General features: G+C 36.9%; 1 protein-coding gene across 2 annotated transcripts in view; it reads right to left on the bottom strand.

Moving 5' to 3' along the window:
- Positions 1–1,321: 1,321 nt before the first annotated feature.
- The window catches only part of CNIH3 (cornichon family AMPA receptor auxiliary protein 3), an 83,537-nt gene continuing 69,875 nt past the window's right edge, over positions 1,322–14,983 (bottom strand). For both annotated transcript variants that reach the window (XM_070949450.1, XM_070949459.1), the window contains 3 exons: positions 4,809–4,921; positions 3,503–3,646; positions 1,322–1,384 (listed from right to left, as the gene is read on the bottom strand). In XM_070949450.1, the coding sequence (XP_070805551.1) occupies positions 1,357–1,384; positions 3,503–3,646; positions 4,809–4,921 (285 nt within the window). In that variant the 3' untranslated portion in view covers positions 1,322–1,356. The remainder of the gene's footprint in view (positions 1,385–3,502; positions 3,647–4,808; positions 4,922–14,983) is intronic.

Raw genomic sequence — 14,983 nt, 5'->3', positions numbered from 1 at the left:
GTGTTGCACTACCAGTTTCTCCTTCTTTCTAGGAAGTCATGTTTTCAGTTTGCAGCTGGCACATTGATGGGAAAAAACAGAGGCTGAAGGAATAAGCTGTTCCACTCTGTTCAACATAAAATATCAATTAATGCAAATGTGTCACACCTGCTGAGATTTTAGGCTATTATACTATTTATCTTTTTTCTCTTCAAAATTCATAAGCTATGGCAGTTCTTTGCATAGGGAGAACTCTTAGTTGTATTAATTCAGAAGAAAATTTCACTGGTTTTATCCACAACCAATGTTTGGGAATGTAGCATTAAATATATCAGCACAGATCTTTACTGTCTTTGTGAGCATATCTCAAAACAAAATTTGAAAGATACTACACAAAATGAAAAACAATCAGCATTTTGTTCTACAACATCTACCATGTTGTAGGTCTCCTGGATACATAGGAAGGGAGGGAGGGAGGGAGGGAGGGAGGGGGGAAGGAGGGAAGGCTGTTGATTTAATTCAACTGAAACAATTACTTTGATAAGACAGAGCTCCAGACAAAAGTAAATTGGACCTTTTAATATGTACTGCAGGGTGTAGAACATTGTTGAGGCATTCATTACATTACTAGGACATGTTTTTCCTCCAGTAAGAGGAATGCAATATTATAGAATGCTTGACATAATTGTATAATTATATATAACATAATATTATTTTACCACACTACCTACCCTAATTCAGCATAGTTGGAACATTAGCATCAACCACGAAGAATAACTGAGTGCAGTTTGAATGTATTTTGGCCCTGTTTTCTCCCAAGATATGTTTTCTTCAGTCACTGAAATCACAAAAAGCCAAATGTTTCTCAACTTTTCTCTAGCATATGATTGAATGCAGAATATTGCACACATCTATTATCTGCATCTACTTGACCGCAGGTCCAGAGGATAGTTGCCTTGCTTTCAAGACCCTCTGGGAAAAAAGGCTATAGAAACAATCTTGTTGGTGACAGAACCTGCACTCTGAAGACAAATTAACATAATAAAAGTCATACTCCATCACATGCAGATAAAACTGTCTACTTCACACATTATAAATATCTAGTTTGTTTTATCCAAGGATATAAAAAAAATGCAAGTTTTAAAACAAAGGGAGGAAAGAAGAAAATGAGGTTGCTCAGCCATCCATCACTTGATTTTTTTCACTTGTGCTGTCACCTGTTATTCTTATAGGGCTTTATCTCTCGCCTTTTTATATCCTGTACGGTTCCTGGATTTAAAGTTTCCATTTCTTTGCTGCGTTTTAGTATTAGGCATCATTGTAGGGTGGATCTTTATACGGTCACCTTTGTTTTCAGTCTTTTACATAATCTTTGAATTAGGAAGTCACTAAAGCGTAGATCATGCTGAACATAAACAGAAAAAAAGAATATGAAAAGATTCCTTGAAAGATGCATATCTCTGATATTTTTATAAATTATTTTATACCATGAAATTCTTTACTTGGGGAGTATGCTACCATTTTATCTCTACAGGCTATATTTAAATTACAATGGACTCAACACTGCTAACAAGAAAATATGCAATACATTTTTCTTTACAATGTCCATTTTCTTCACAAATCTGACACTAAGTCACTGCATTCCTTATGCAATAGCTCTGAAAGATTATCTCTGGAATTTTTGTCATCTCTGAATTTTTATCTCTCTGATATATTTGCTTCTTTATTTTATTCTCTTTTTTTTCCTCTGGTACAGAAGGAACAATAATTAGTGAGAATTTTAAAAGAGCTGCAATGTAATTTTTTGAAATATAATTATACTGTGGCGTCCATTAAAAATGCCCTTAATTATAAAACACTGCTTTGTAGAACAATTCCAAATGAAATTCACTCAATGTTACAGTGGTAGTTAAATGAGATAGGACTATTTCTACATATGGTGATTTGTTTTTATATTGTAGATGGCATCTAATTGTGAATTTACTTCTTCCATGGAGCTCAGGGCTGCATGCATAAATTTATAAGATCATATTCCATTGTGAAATTGTCCATATTCACTTAATTTCAGCAAAGTTTTTGTATGTGTAATATACACTTATCTAGAACATGAGAGATAAGTGGTCTAGATTTTAAAAGAAAAGGGTAAGCAAAAACTATTTCTGACCGTAACACATGTAGCTTTTTTTTAATTGCCTTTTTTGAATGATGTATAAATGTGATTTATATAAGGAAACAAAAAGATCAGAACAGAGCAACTCCCCAACAACCAACATCCAGATAAACAGAGATTAATACCAGACAAACAATCAGGACAAGAACAGTGCCCTAATCAAAGAACTACCAAGAAGAAAGCCAACACTACTAGGGCAAGCTATTGCAAATAAAGAGGGAGCAAACCCCATACTCACTAGCAATGATGATGTTACTTAGTCAGGTAATAAAACATCTGGCAAGGAAACAACTAAGCTCAGAGAATATCAAGCACCTCACAGTTTAACCCTGAGCTACATTTGTTCTCTTCTATTGTTCATAAGATATGAGGAATCATCGGAGGAAATTTCTGTGAACGGTGATCCTTGATTTAGTTAGTATGATTTTGTGCTATCAGATTGAACAATAAGCAGCTATGTCTGAGTGAATGGTCGTCTAGTTTATAGTTTATGCCAAATGCCCTCCCAAATGCAGGACAGACAGTAATGTAATTTATTTTGTTCTTTCTCCATTTATTACTGCTAATAAACAATTTGCATAGGTAAATTAATGATGACTTAATGTATACGAAGTATTTATTGTATGATTCCCATAAATTATGTTGTTTTATCCACAATCTGGAATCATGCTCTCAAAAAACAGCCCATATGTAAATATAAAGCATTATAAAATTAATATTGGCATATATACCAAATAATGCTCTTACAATGAGATTGCACATCACTTAAGTAGAGCAGCATTAATGGATAGCCTTAGTAGTAAAACTGCCTTCTTAGAAATACAATGCTAGTTTTTACAGTGCATTTTACAGAATCTGTTTTATTGGCTGAAGAGGTAAGAAATGTGCTTCATTTGGAGCAGTCTGCTGCTTCACATACAGAAATTCACTAAATAGTTTGTGAACAAATATTGATGCCTGGTGCTAGAAAAATAAAACTATCACTCTGATGTACTCTGATACTCTTATCACTCTGATAAAGTTAAAAACAGCATTCCCAAATCCTTCTGGTAAAAAGTCATCCATAAAACTAGTAGTTTTTTTCCAAGTCCCATATTTGTAAATTAATAATTACTTTTATTTATGGCAAAAAGACCTGAATATATGATATAAATTATGAACTTTTGAGTGATCCAGTTAGTTTTCTTACAAACCTAATGGTTAACGTTTGGGTAATGTTAACAACCTGATGGCTCTTGAATTAGTAGAAGCTGTTCCCTTCAACAGATAGGATGACAATGCAGCACATAGAGAGGAAAGAAAGATTTCTAAATGTTAGCAATTGCCTTTTAGAAGAAATGAGGCCATACTTACCAGTACAAATAGTAGAAGAATGAGAGGAGATAGAAAGCTAGCTTACACCAGGCTTCCCTTTGACAATAACGCAAGGTATCTGCATTCATAACTGCAGGTGGATCATAGGCTAGCTCTGTGCTGTCTGCTGGACAATGGAAATACCTGAAAGAGAACACAAGAAAATCTTCCAAGATTCTCACTAAAATTATATCAAGCCACAAGAAGGACTTTAATCATGTGTTCTGTTCCCAAAGTGATTCATTGTCCTCTCGCTATTTCATTCTTGTCACAACGTCATAGACCTCTATGCAATTAGGCTAAAGTACAGGTAAGAATCTTCTCTATTTGTGCAAAGCTCTTTACAAAATTGAGAAAACTCTCTTCTCATCAAAACTCTCACCACAAGAGCAGGCTCTATGCTATAAAAAATTAACTCTCTATGGGAAAGGCTGTGAGGCACAATGAGGGATAAGAATAAGGTCTCTTGCATGTTATAGAGCAGGGGTGGGCAAATGTGGCCCTTTTACAACCTGTGGACTTCAACTCCCAGAATTCCTGAGACAGCTTGGCTGTCTCAGGAATTCTGGGAATTGAAGTCCACAGGTTGTAAAAGGGCCACATTTGCCCACCCCTGTTATAGAGTGTGCCTTTTTCTTTCTCTTCATACATAGATGAAGGAGCACTAGAGTAGAATTATGAAGTTGCGTTATAATTATTTTACTTGTGACTCAATTTTGATTCCTGACAATAATATAAACAACTCCATGCAGTTTTCTTGGAAACATTTTTGAAAGCAGTTTGCCATTGCATCATTCCTACAGCTGAAAAAGATTACCTCAAAGTCACCTAGCTAGCTTCCATGTCTAAGGCAAGAGTAGAACTAATTTTCTCCATACCTAGTCCAGTACCTTAATAACAAAAACAAAATGGCTCTTTTGTTTTATGATATGTTAAACATATCAAAAAACATAAACAAAAGACAGTATCTTTTCGCCACTCCTGGTATCTTTAACATATAACATGGACTTTATCACCAAGTCATGAGACCTTGCATCATTCACTACATCAGAAGACAATGCTTTACATGCTGGATGTACCCATGCCCTTGATATCCCCATGTCAGGTGGCAAAATTAACACATACAATCTTACACTTCACAGCAGATACAATTTTCTCTTCATAGCATTATCTCCATGTAAGGAAGGATATTTATTTATTACATTTCTGCCGGTCTGGCAGCTAATCACAACACAAGAACCTCTGCCAGGGAGCTAGAGGTGACAAATTTTTGAACATCAAAGAATCAAAATAGAGTTAGATTTACCTCCAAAAATGATAGAAAAGCAGGGGAATATTCAAGCCCAGAGTTAACCATTCTTGAGCACACAGAAACATTATGCAGAAAAGGCTATGGATGGAATATTCTGGCAACACTAACTAAAGAGAAAGGAAACAAAGACATGGTTATAAGGTTAAAGATAAATTGCATAAATAATTCTCCTTGCCAGAAGATCAGTCATAATTGCAAGTCTTTTAGTCTATTACAACAGTTTATCTATATAATTGAAGAGTCATTGTATAATATTGTGATTCTGAGCAACATAAATCCTGAATGCAAGCCACATTTCTCCTGCTATTTGTAGGTCATCCTCAACTACAACCATTCGTTCAGCAATCATCCAAAGTTATGACAGCGCTGAATGAATGATGGTTACAACTGGCCATCCTGGTACTCCTGTATCACATTGGCAACTGGCTCATACCTATGACCGGTTGCATCACCCTGCAATCACATGATTGCCATTTGCAACCTTCCATGCCAGCTTCCCCTAAACTCAATGGGAAGTTGCCAGGAAAAGATGCAGGAGACTAGGGAAAGTCTCCCCATCCACACATCCAAGCTCCTCTGTGCTTACACCAGCTACTTGCACAGCTACATACCCTCCCAAAATCTTGCTATGCCTACCCACCACTTGTGCACCCCAACACACCCTTCCTGAGCCTCGCTGTCTTACTCTCTCACACGTTCTCCCTGAATTTTGCCATGCCTCCCTCTCTTCATGTTACTCCTCCCCCCCCCCAGGCAACAACCACCTCAAGCCTAGCTGCACTCACCCTGCACCACTCCAGTCACTTCTGCACCCCACATGCTCTCCCCCACCCAGCAGCAGTCATTTACTTGAATGCTAGCCTGCTTGTGAGCCACCTCTGACTTGCTACTTCCTGCTGGGTTCCCCAATGATTTTGGTTGTGAAAAGCTGGCAGGAATTGCAACGAGGTCCTCACCTAACAACCACTGCAATTCAGTTAATGACAGAAATTGAGACTGCAGTGACTCCCATTGCAAAGTCATGTAGTTGTATATAATAACCACATTGATTAGTGATGAAAATTTTGGTCCTGTTTGCCATTGTAACTACCTGTATTTAAGCCTGTATTAAGGTTACCTGTATTTCAGGACTGCCTGTACTTAAGCCAGGGATTTTTTTTCACTATTTAGAAAAACATTAAAAATGCATAATTTTTGCCTCAGTTTTATGTGGGAATGTAAGTAAGAATCTTACAATTTGTGATGGAAAAAAATGACATGACTGTCTGGAGGATGATCAACACTAACTCTTTCTTAGTAAAAATTAATCTTTTTTGAGCCAGAACTCATAAAGTTTATTATATCTGCACTGATAGATTCCAGTGAATTTGTTAAGTACATCAGTTATATATCTGGCCTATATCCAGAACAGATATGAGATGAGGAGCTAGTATCAAAACCTGAAGAATTTTGAATAGCTTAATTTTTGGCAACAGATGAGCAATAGTGAAGAGAAAATTGGTTGCAAGCATGATAAGCTGTACAGTTTAGTGCTAGAGAGCCATAGCATCACCAAGTTAAAAGGGACTATTTAGACCACTGAGCCACCTCCTATTCAGAACAAGAACTCAAATTTAAGCATCACTGTTCAGCCTCTGCTTCACTGCATCCAGTAATAGGGAGCTAAGGGTCTCCTGTGACTCCCTACTCTCATACCTCTCTTTTTGCTGCTCAGCCAACTGTCCAACCTCAGCAGAGAAAGCATTCTGTTGAAGCCATAAGGTGGCTTTTGAGACAGAAATCCCCACCATTTCTTCACTCCTCAATTTTTCCATTAAGAAAGATAGAGCAAGGAATGCCTTTGGGAATCAACAATTTGAGGTTGCTGCTCGGGAAAGGTGCCCTTTCCTGAAGATATCCTTAGCCTGGTTTGTTTGGAGAGAGTCACTTGTTCTCTGATTCTGACTGCTCGCATGAATCTCAATTTTGCCTCCTAACTTATCCCATGATTCTGAAGTCCTCTCTTCTCTCTCAGTAACTGATTTTGTACCTCCTAGGCACTGCCAGTAGGTCCAGCCTGATCCCATATCTTGTTCATTTGAAATATGCTTCTATAGCTTGCTATATCTGCAGCATTTGTTTATGTTTGGGACAGAAGTGTTTACTGTGAAGAAAATCGGGTCATCTGCATAAACAGCGTGTGACTTCACTTGGCCCACCTGGCAGCACAGCATGTAGTAAGCTTTGCGATCTCTCAACAGGTGGCCTGCCAGCACTATGTTCTGTGAATCAGACACAAATGGAAGATTTTTTTTTTAATTGTAAAATTTGAAGCTTTTTAATTCCAGGGGACCTACCAAAATCTGAATCTCAGCTCTGACTTAAATGTAATATTTTATGACATATCTATATATTAAACAGATCCTTGTAAACACGTAGCAAGTAGGAAAAACGTATGTGCATTACATAGACACATGACCTATGATAGTAAAAATATTTTTGGCCTTAAATCAAGTGGATTTCCATACCAAGCTTAAGAAGTCTACTGAAAAATTTATGAAAAGTTCCTGGTGTTCTTTCTTTTATCTGGTTAATTTCATTTATCAGATGCCTAACATTTTCTACAGGTCATAGAAAGATGTCAAAGAGGGAGAGGTGATATGGAGTTAACAGAAAAGCAAGCAAATCCAAGCACTAATTGTTATAAAGACATATAAAGGCTTGAAGCCAGATGAAAAAGCTACTGAAGCCCACTTGGGGAAACCAGAAAGCAGGTGATCTTGCAGGTGATTATTTTACTTATTACATTTATATTTTACTTTCCCCCTAATTCTCAAAGCTGCATCCTGAACACTTTCTAATTTTATCCTTCCAATAATCAGGGAGAGATAATGACTGTGAACACACATTATGCAAAGCCAAAAACATACACATCTGAACAGCCACAAACTAGGCCCTCTTTGGTTAGAGTCCAACAATCTTACCAATATATCACATTGAGTACAATTCCCATAGTTCCAGAGATGCTCCATCTTAGATTGCAATTTGTTGCAAAGCTATACCAGCTTCAGTTTTATTTCTTGCCTTTTCTTTCTGATATTTTGAACCACAATGAAAATTTCCTGAAAATTCAAAAGTTTGCCACGTCCCTTATAAATCTTTGGTAAACCTAATGAAAGCATTACTGGTTCAGTCTGTAAACTTGAAGGCAAAGTTTATAAACTATGGACTGTATAATTCCAGGACTCTTCCCCAAAAGCATTAATAAAATTACCCTCCAGCACAGGGGTGGGTTCTAAATTGTTTTACTACCGGTTCTGTGGGTGTGGCTTATTTTGGGGTGTGGTTTGGAGGTCATGTGACTAGGTGGGCGTGGCTAGCTGGTCAGAGTCGTTTCTGGAAGGTCCTCGCACTTATGACCCGACTCATTTGTTTGCTTTTAACACTGATCAGCTGTAGGACGGCCCTTTGAAGCCCCGCGGCAAGAGTTTAAACAGTTTTTTTCCCTCTAGTCATCAGCTGGGACTCAGGAGGCAGCAATAGATTGGGGGTGGGACCAAATAAAAGGTAAGAATAATGTGGGAGGGCAGGGAAGGAGAACCGGTTCGGTGACGTCATATCGTCACCGCTACCAGCTTGGCGGAACCGGACCAAACCGGGAGGAACCCACCACTGCTCCAGCATTAATCTTGTCCTGTACACTGTAACTGGTTGTATGAAATGCTACACTTTGCAGTCCTAAGGCTTCCATATCTGGGCTGCAAAAATCAAGCATCAACTGGGTTCTTTCTGACTCTTTGCTGACACCATATAATTCTCTGGATTTTTACAATATGGTACTTGTAGTTACAAAAATTCAATCTACAATTTCTTTTTAAACTGATACAAATGGTGGTCCTTAGAATATTTTTTTTTAAAAAATATATATTTAAAAAAAATATGTCTCTGGAGTTTTTTGGCTTAGTTTTTAATTTCTTTTCATACCTAATTATATAATTTACCTAGCAAGCCCTTAAAATAAGCCTAATTTTTCAAATCTTGTTTTCTAGCTTTGCAACTAAATATGCTGGAATTAATGGTTGAAAGGAGATAGGGAAATCTCTCAAATGACCAATTGCTGCTTCATGTAATAATCGTTATCAGGTATTTAGTACTGAAATGTTTTTTGGTTACAGTTCTATTCTGCCATTTTCTGAAAGCCTTCTATGAACTGCATTTTAAACAAAACATTATACTGTGGAAAGTGTACCCCAAAGAAGACAGTGCCAGGAACCCCTGAAACAGTGCAGAAAATAAAAACAGCCTTTTCCCTTAGCAGAGTAAAGACCCAGAAGCAAGTGCTCAGGAGATAATTGCAAGTTTGGGCAGACTGCCAAAAGCTATTACTAGAAATAACAAAGGAGATCCCGAAAATACTCAAAACCAGCTAAAAATAACTCATCAGAATTCCCTTTTTCCTGCCCCGTGACAGGATTAACCCCCAGGATAGGAAAAACAAAGGTCCTGGCCTGGGACAGGATTAACCAGTGGTGGGATTCAAGTAATTTAACAACCAGTTCTCTGCCCTAATGATTTCTTCCAACAACCAGTTTGCCAAACTGCTCACAAAGTTAACAACCGGTTCTCCCGAAGTGGTGCGAACTGGCTGAATCCCACCACTGGGATTAACTCATTATAGCAGGAAGGCAGGATCCAGGGCAATCACTTCAACCAAAGGCACACATAAAAACCCATCAAACTGTAGGAGCTTCAAAGGAAAATCAGGTATAAGAAGGCATGGGTTTACTTCCCCAATCTGCTTGCAAACCAGGAACGCTTGAGCTGTGTCACTTTTTGCTTCTTGCCTTCCTACATTAAAAGAATTCCGCTTTCTGGCAACTGGCTTCTGTATCTTCTCAGCATCTATGGTGTGTCCCAGCTGGGAATGAACTCCAGAGTTTTTCTTTCAACAATACCAAAATACATTCCTGTCTTGCAATCATTTAGACATTGCTAAACAATTGGTGTAGTGTTTATATCAGATGTAGTGGCATCAAGCTAGAAACTAGAATTGAGTTCTAGTCCCACTTTAGGCAAAAAGATAGTGGGTGACCTTGGGCCAGTCATTTTCTTTTAGCCCTAAATCACTTCTGAAAAACTTTGTCAAGAAAACTTCAGGCAGTCTCTGAGAACGGGACACAACTGAATGGAACAAAAAAAAAAACATTCTTAGCTTAAATTGCTTGAAAGTTAAGTGGCTTGTTCTGATAAATGTTTACCATTAAAACACTCTTTAATAATAATTCTTTATTATTTAATTCTTTAATATTTTCTTTTAAAATTAGTTATTAATTTAATAATTATTTAATAATGATTCTCTTCTATTGATACTTTTTAATAAATTTATGGTCATAATTCATTTTTCTTGCTGAAAAAGTGATAGTTATGCTATAAATCAATGCTGAAAAGCAATGTCCAATTGTTATAAATTTTGCCAATGCTTTGAGCTCATGAAACTATTCATTGATTTATGACCTGTAAAAACAGAACATACTGGAGATGCACTCACCAAAAAGAAAAATAGAAAGACAAAGTACAATGCTTTAATCATGGTGTCAGCCTAGAACTATTAATAACACTTACAGAGTAGTTTAGTTTGAGGTAGATAGACATCTAACCATTAAAGATCTGGATTTCCTTGTATTTTTGTGTTAACTTAATGTTTTGACACTTTGGATGCACCTGACACCCATCTTTTTTTTCAGTTTTGATGAACTAATCCCCCTAGAAAGCAAAATGTTCCTAAGCATTTATACATATAATAGGCACCTATACTTGATTTGAACTGGCTAGAAAACCAGAAGCAAATGGTTTTATTTAATACTGAAAACTGTAAGAAAACTAAGAGAAAAAGTTTATTCAGTCATGAGAAAGGAACATGAGAATTTTTTTTAAAAAAAACCCCTCCACCTCTGTTTAGCATTAAATGGGGAGAGAAAAACTCAAACAGACCTTCAAGATTCTCTTATTCTATTCTACAAAAATAAAGAGCATTGCTGAAATTTCTGCCATGCCTGTTTCTTGAGTTTGCCTATCTTGAAGGACTGACACTAGCAAATACCAACACCATGCTACAGTATCTCAGCCTAGATGGTGGGGAGAATATATGTTATGTTTTCCTTGCAGGTTAAGCCTTTTCATTAAAGTTATTTTGAAGATTGATATGTGATTACGTTTACTTGTTGTACAAAGTTTATTAGACAAAAAGCAAAAACTTCCCTTCAGATCATACATGGAGGATGCTGTACTTCCCTCAGCTTTTTTTTTCACTGACTTATAGTAAAAGTACAGAAGGACAAGCTGTAAGGAACAACATTTAACTCTTTTTTGGAAAACTCTGGGGAAATCTGTGTTCTACTGTTATTTGTTCTACATTAAAGGAAAGGAAGGGAAAAGAAAGAATCACTTCACCCCTTTGTAGCCCTCAGCCCCAATTTTACAGATCAGAAAGGAATTTTTTAGAGCAAGGAAATAACCGAATTTCACTTTCAGTTCCTCCAGCAGCTCAAGGGCTGTTAGCCTGGGTTCACTGAGAGATATCAACTCTGAAGGAAGACCTCTGCGAGGATAACAGCCAATTACCCTATTTAACAGCTATTAAGTGGTGTTAATTGCAAGCTATAGAGCACAAGCAGGATGGTTTAGAGAAAACAAGGGGAAGCAAGAGGACAGGATGATACAAGCATGGAGAAGCATTTTCAGACGTGTGCAATGAATTGGAATAAGCTTCCAGCTGGGATGCACATATGGTGGCAGCTTCCTCCCTATGTAGTAGATCTTGAAATGCTGCAGAATACATCTACAAAAAATAATAGGATAAAATACTAATCTACCCATCTCTATTATTGGCAAAAATCTGGGACAACCAACAAAATAGGCACATTTCATAACACATATCATAAGCACTAAGAACATTATTTCCCCAAAGTTACTGACATTATTTTCAAAATCGTATAGGCCCAAATTTTACTGGAGATTTTGTCATACTGTGCTGTTGCAAATAAGTTCTGCATGGACAAATAACAAAAACATTTAACTACTTCTGAATATTGGGTAAATTGCTACGATGGTAATTCAGCAATGCCCCATTACCAAAAAAGACTTCTTGTCTTCTAGGCAGAGCTTAGAATTTTGAAAGTGACATTTACTTCTAAGATTATTAATTATTTCCTACATGAGAAATCCATTCCCATGATCCCTTTAAACATTAATACAAATAATTTCTTTAAAATCTATCCAAATTGTACTGATGCCAAATTAGATCAATATCTTCTCTAAGAAGTGCTGAAAAGCCTTATTAGATCTGCTCTGGGTTGCTTGGACTAAGCAGGTTAATACTGTGAACAATGGTTATAAAACAAAATTATTTTTCCTCAATATATTTAACAGAAAATGTTAGTGAATTTCATGTATTAGGGAAAATCATACATGCACAATTAAAAGCATTTTAAAATGTCACTGAATTAAGCAGCAACTTCTGACATATGAAATTGATATAGACTAGATGGATATATGAGTAGTATATTCATTTCCTAATTATATATTATGTATCAGCTGGAACATAAAACATAAACTAATATTAATGGAAAAAATTATCATAAGACATAATCATGAATGAAGAAATGCTACATAGTCAATAATAAATAAAAAAAAATTGCACTTCCGGTTTCCTTGTCTTCGGCGACGGCGGCGCTCTTTGAAGCTCCGCCAGCCCCGCCGCCTGTAGAGCCGCTTCGAGACGAAGAAGCGGCTCGAAAACTTCTAAATCCATAGGATTGAAGAAGGAGAGATCGCAGGGCACAGGTTGAGCCCCTGTAACCCCCCAGGGAAGTTTCTGGGGAGAGAACAGGCGTGGCTCCCTCCCAACCTGCTGAAACTCCGGGCGACGTGGGACGATTCTGCTTTTGCAGAACAAGCCGGCTGCAGGAAACTTAAAGCGAAAGAACCAGCTTTAATAAACAGCGAAACTACTGAATCCTGAAATTTGGAAACGCAAGTATTAGCACTTTGTTGACTTTTCAATCTGAGAAAATGCGAGTGAGTGAAAGTGCTTTGAAAAAACATGGCGCCTAGCCTCAGAGTTAACGAGCCAGCGAGTGTGGATTGGTGAAGTTACTTTGCTTTGTTACAAAGTTTCCAAGTTGCTACAAAGTTGCCTTGCTTGTTATAAGAGAAACAACTGGGAAATTTTTCCCTTTTCAATATTGGACTTTGCTTTATTTTAACCCTTATTTGATCAAATCTGGGGGACTTTTTTAGAAGTCTTTGTGCAGGAGGGAAAGGAAAAGGAACTTCCCTCTTTAGAAAAACTAGATCACGAGCCAGGATGGCTTCAAAGAAGCAGGAAGGGAAGGCATTAGGGGGGGGATCCCCCACACACAAACATGAAACGCAACTTCCCCCTGCTCAACAGCTACAAACTCAGAAAAAAGAATTTGATGTGGGAGATTTAAAAGAATTTATTTCTAAAACTTTGGATGATAAATTTCAAAAATCTCAACAGGAGATAGATGATAAACTTCAAAAATCACATCAGGAATTTATGCAGGAAATTAATGAAGTTAAAGACATGGTGAAACAGAATCAAAATAAGGTGACCAAAAAAATATCAGAAGTGGCGTCTGGCCTGGCAGAATTTATTGGGAAAGTTGATTTTAAAGTTGAAGAATTTAAATCAGAAGTTAATGTTAAGATGAAAGACAATGATTATAAAACTGATGACGTTGACAATAAAATGCAGAGAATTGAAGATGAGATTGTTATGATACAATTCCGGGCGATGGAATTCGCCATACGGCTTCGGGGAATTCGAGAGGAGGAGAGACAGGATTTGAGACAAGTTTGCTCTGAAGCCTTGGCTAAGATTTTACAAGCTAATCCTGATTTGGTATTTCATAAAATAGATAAAATTTACAGAGTGAACTCTTGGGTGGCCAGACAAAGACAACTGCCCAGAGATGTGGTCATATACTTTACTGACAGAGAAATTAGAAATGATATCCTGCAAAAATCTTTTCATACTTCTGTACAAGTGGGGGGTTCACGACTTGAAATTTTTAAAGAATTACCTCCTAAAATGTTGAAAGCTAGAAAAGAATTTGGTTTTCTTGTTAAGGAATTGAAAAATTTACAGATACCCTTCCGGTGGGACGCACCAGCTGGGATAATTTTTAGATATAAGGGAGAAGGATATCGGTTGAATACCGTGGAGAAGGCACAACACTTTTACAGTACTATTCTTAAGGAAAGAACACCATCTCCACGTACATCTACAGTTTTGGAGATTAAGGAGAGTGAAGAGAGGCAATTGAAAGAACAGTCTAAGCAGGAATTAGAAATAGTGCAAGGTGCAGAAGGAGGTTTTCTGAGTGAGCCCTTGTTGGATTCTTCTCCAATTTTGGATTTGATTCAGTTGACTGAAGTTAAAGATCAACGTATAACTAGAGCTCAATCCAAGCTACTTAAACAAAAGCAACAACAACAACAGGAAAGACAAGACAAGAAGGCAGTTAAGAGTACCGTACAAGAGAGTGGCGCTATGGGAGGAGCGAGATCGAAGCTCTCGGATGAACTTCAAATATTTTGCTCTGCGCTCCAGAAAGAGGCTGATGACCTTTAAGTGTCTATCTTGGAATGTTAATGGGTTGAATTCAGTACAGAAAAGGAAGAAATTATTTACATATTTGAAACAATTTAATAATGATATAATATGTTTACAAGAAACGCATATCACAACTCAAGATCAAAAATATTTGATAAACTCAAAACTAGGAGCACATTATATATCTTCAACTTTGCAGAAAAAGAATGGTGTGGTTATTTATGTAAATAAAAAATTAACAGCGAAAGTTATAGAAGCAGATCAAGATGGTAGGTTTGTAGCAATTGAATTGCTCACAGCAAATGGCCAAATTCTTTTGATTGGAATTTATGCTCCCAACCAACAACAGGACTATTTTTATAAGATGTTACATACTAAAATATTGCAATGGGACTATAGATCTATTTTAATTATGGGAGACTGGAATGGAGTAATTGATTCTAAACTAGATAAAAAGAGCTTGGCAAAGTCTAGAATTAGACTACCACAGACTTTTTTTGATATGAAAGAAGATATGGAACTAAAAGATGTTTGGAGAATACATAATCCA

The sequence above is a fragment of the Pituophis catenifer genome, unplaced genomic scaffold (genome assembly GCF_029215685.1).
Source record: "Pituophis catenifer annectens isolate HBS135680 unplaced genomic scaffold, rPitCat1.0.hap2 SCAF_1, whole genome shotgun sequence".
In the NCBI taxonomy this organism is placed as follows: Eukaryota; Metazoa; Chordata; class Lepidosauria; order Squamata; family Colubridae; genus Pituophis; species Pituophis catenifer.
This window is presented reverse-complemented; position numbering and strand designations above follow the sequence as displayed.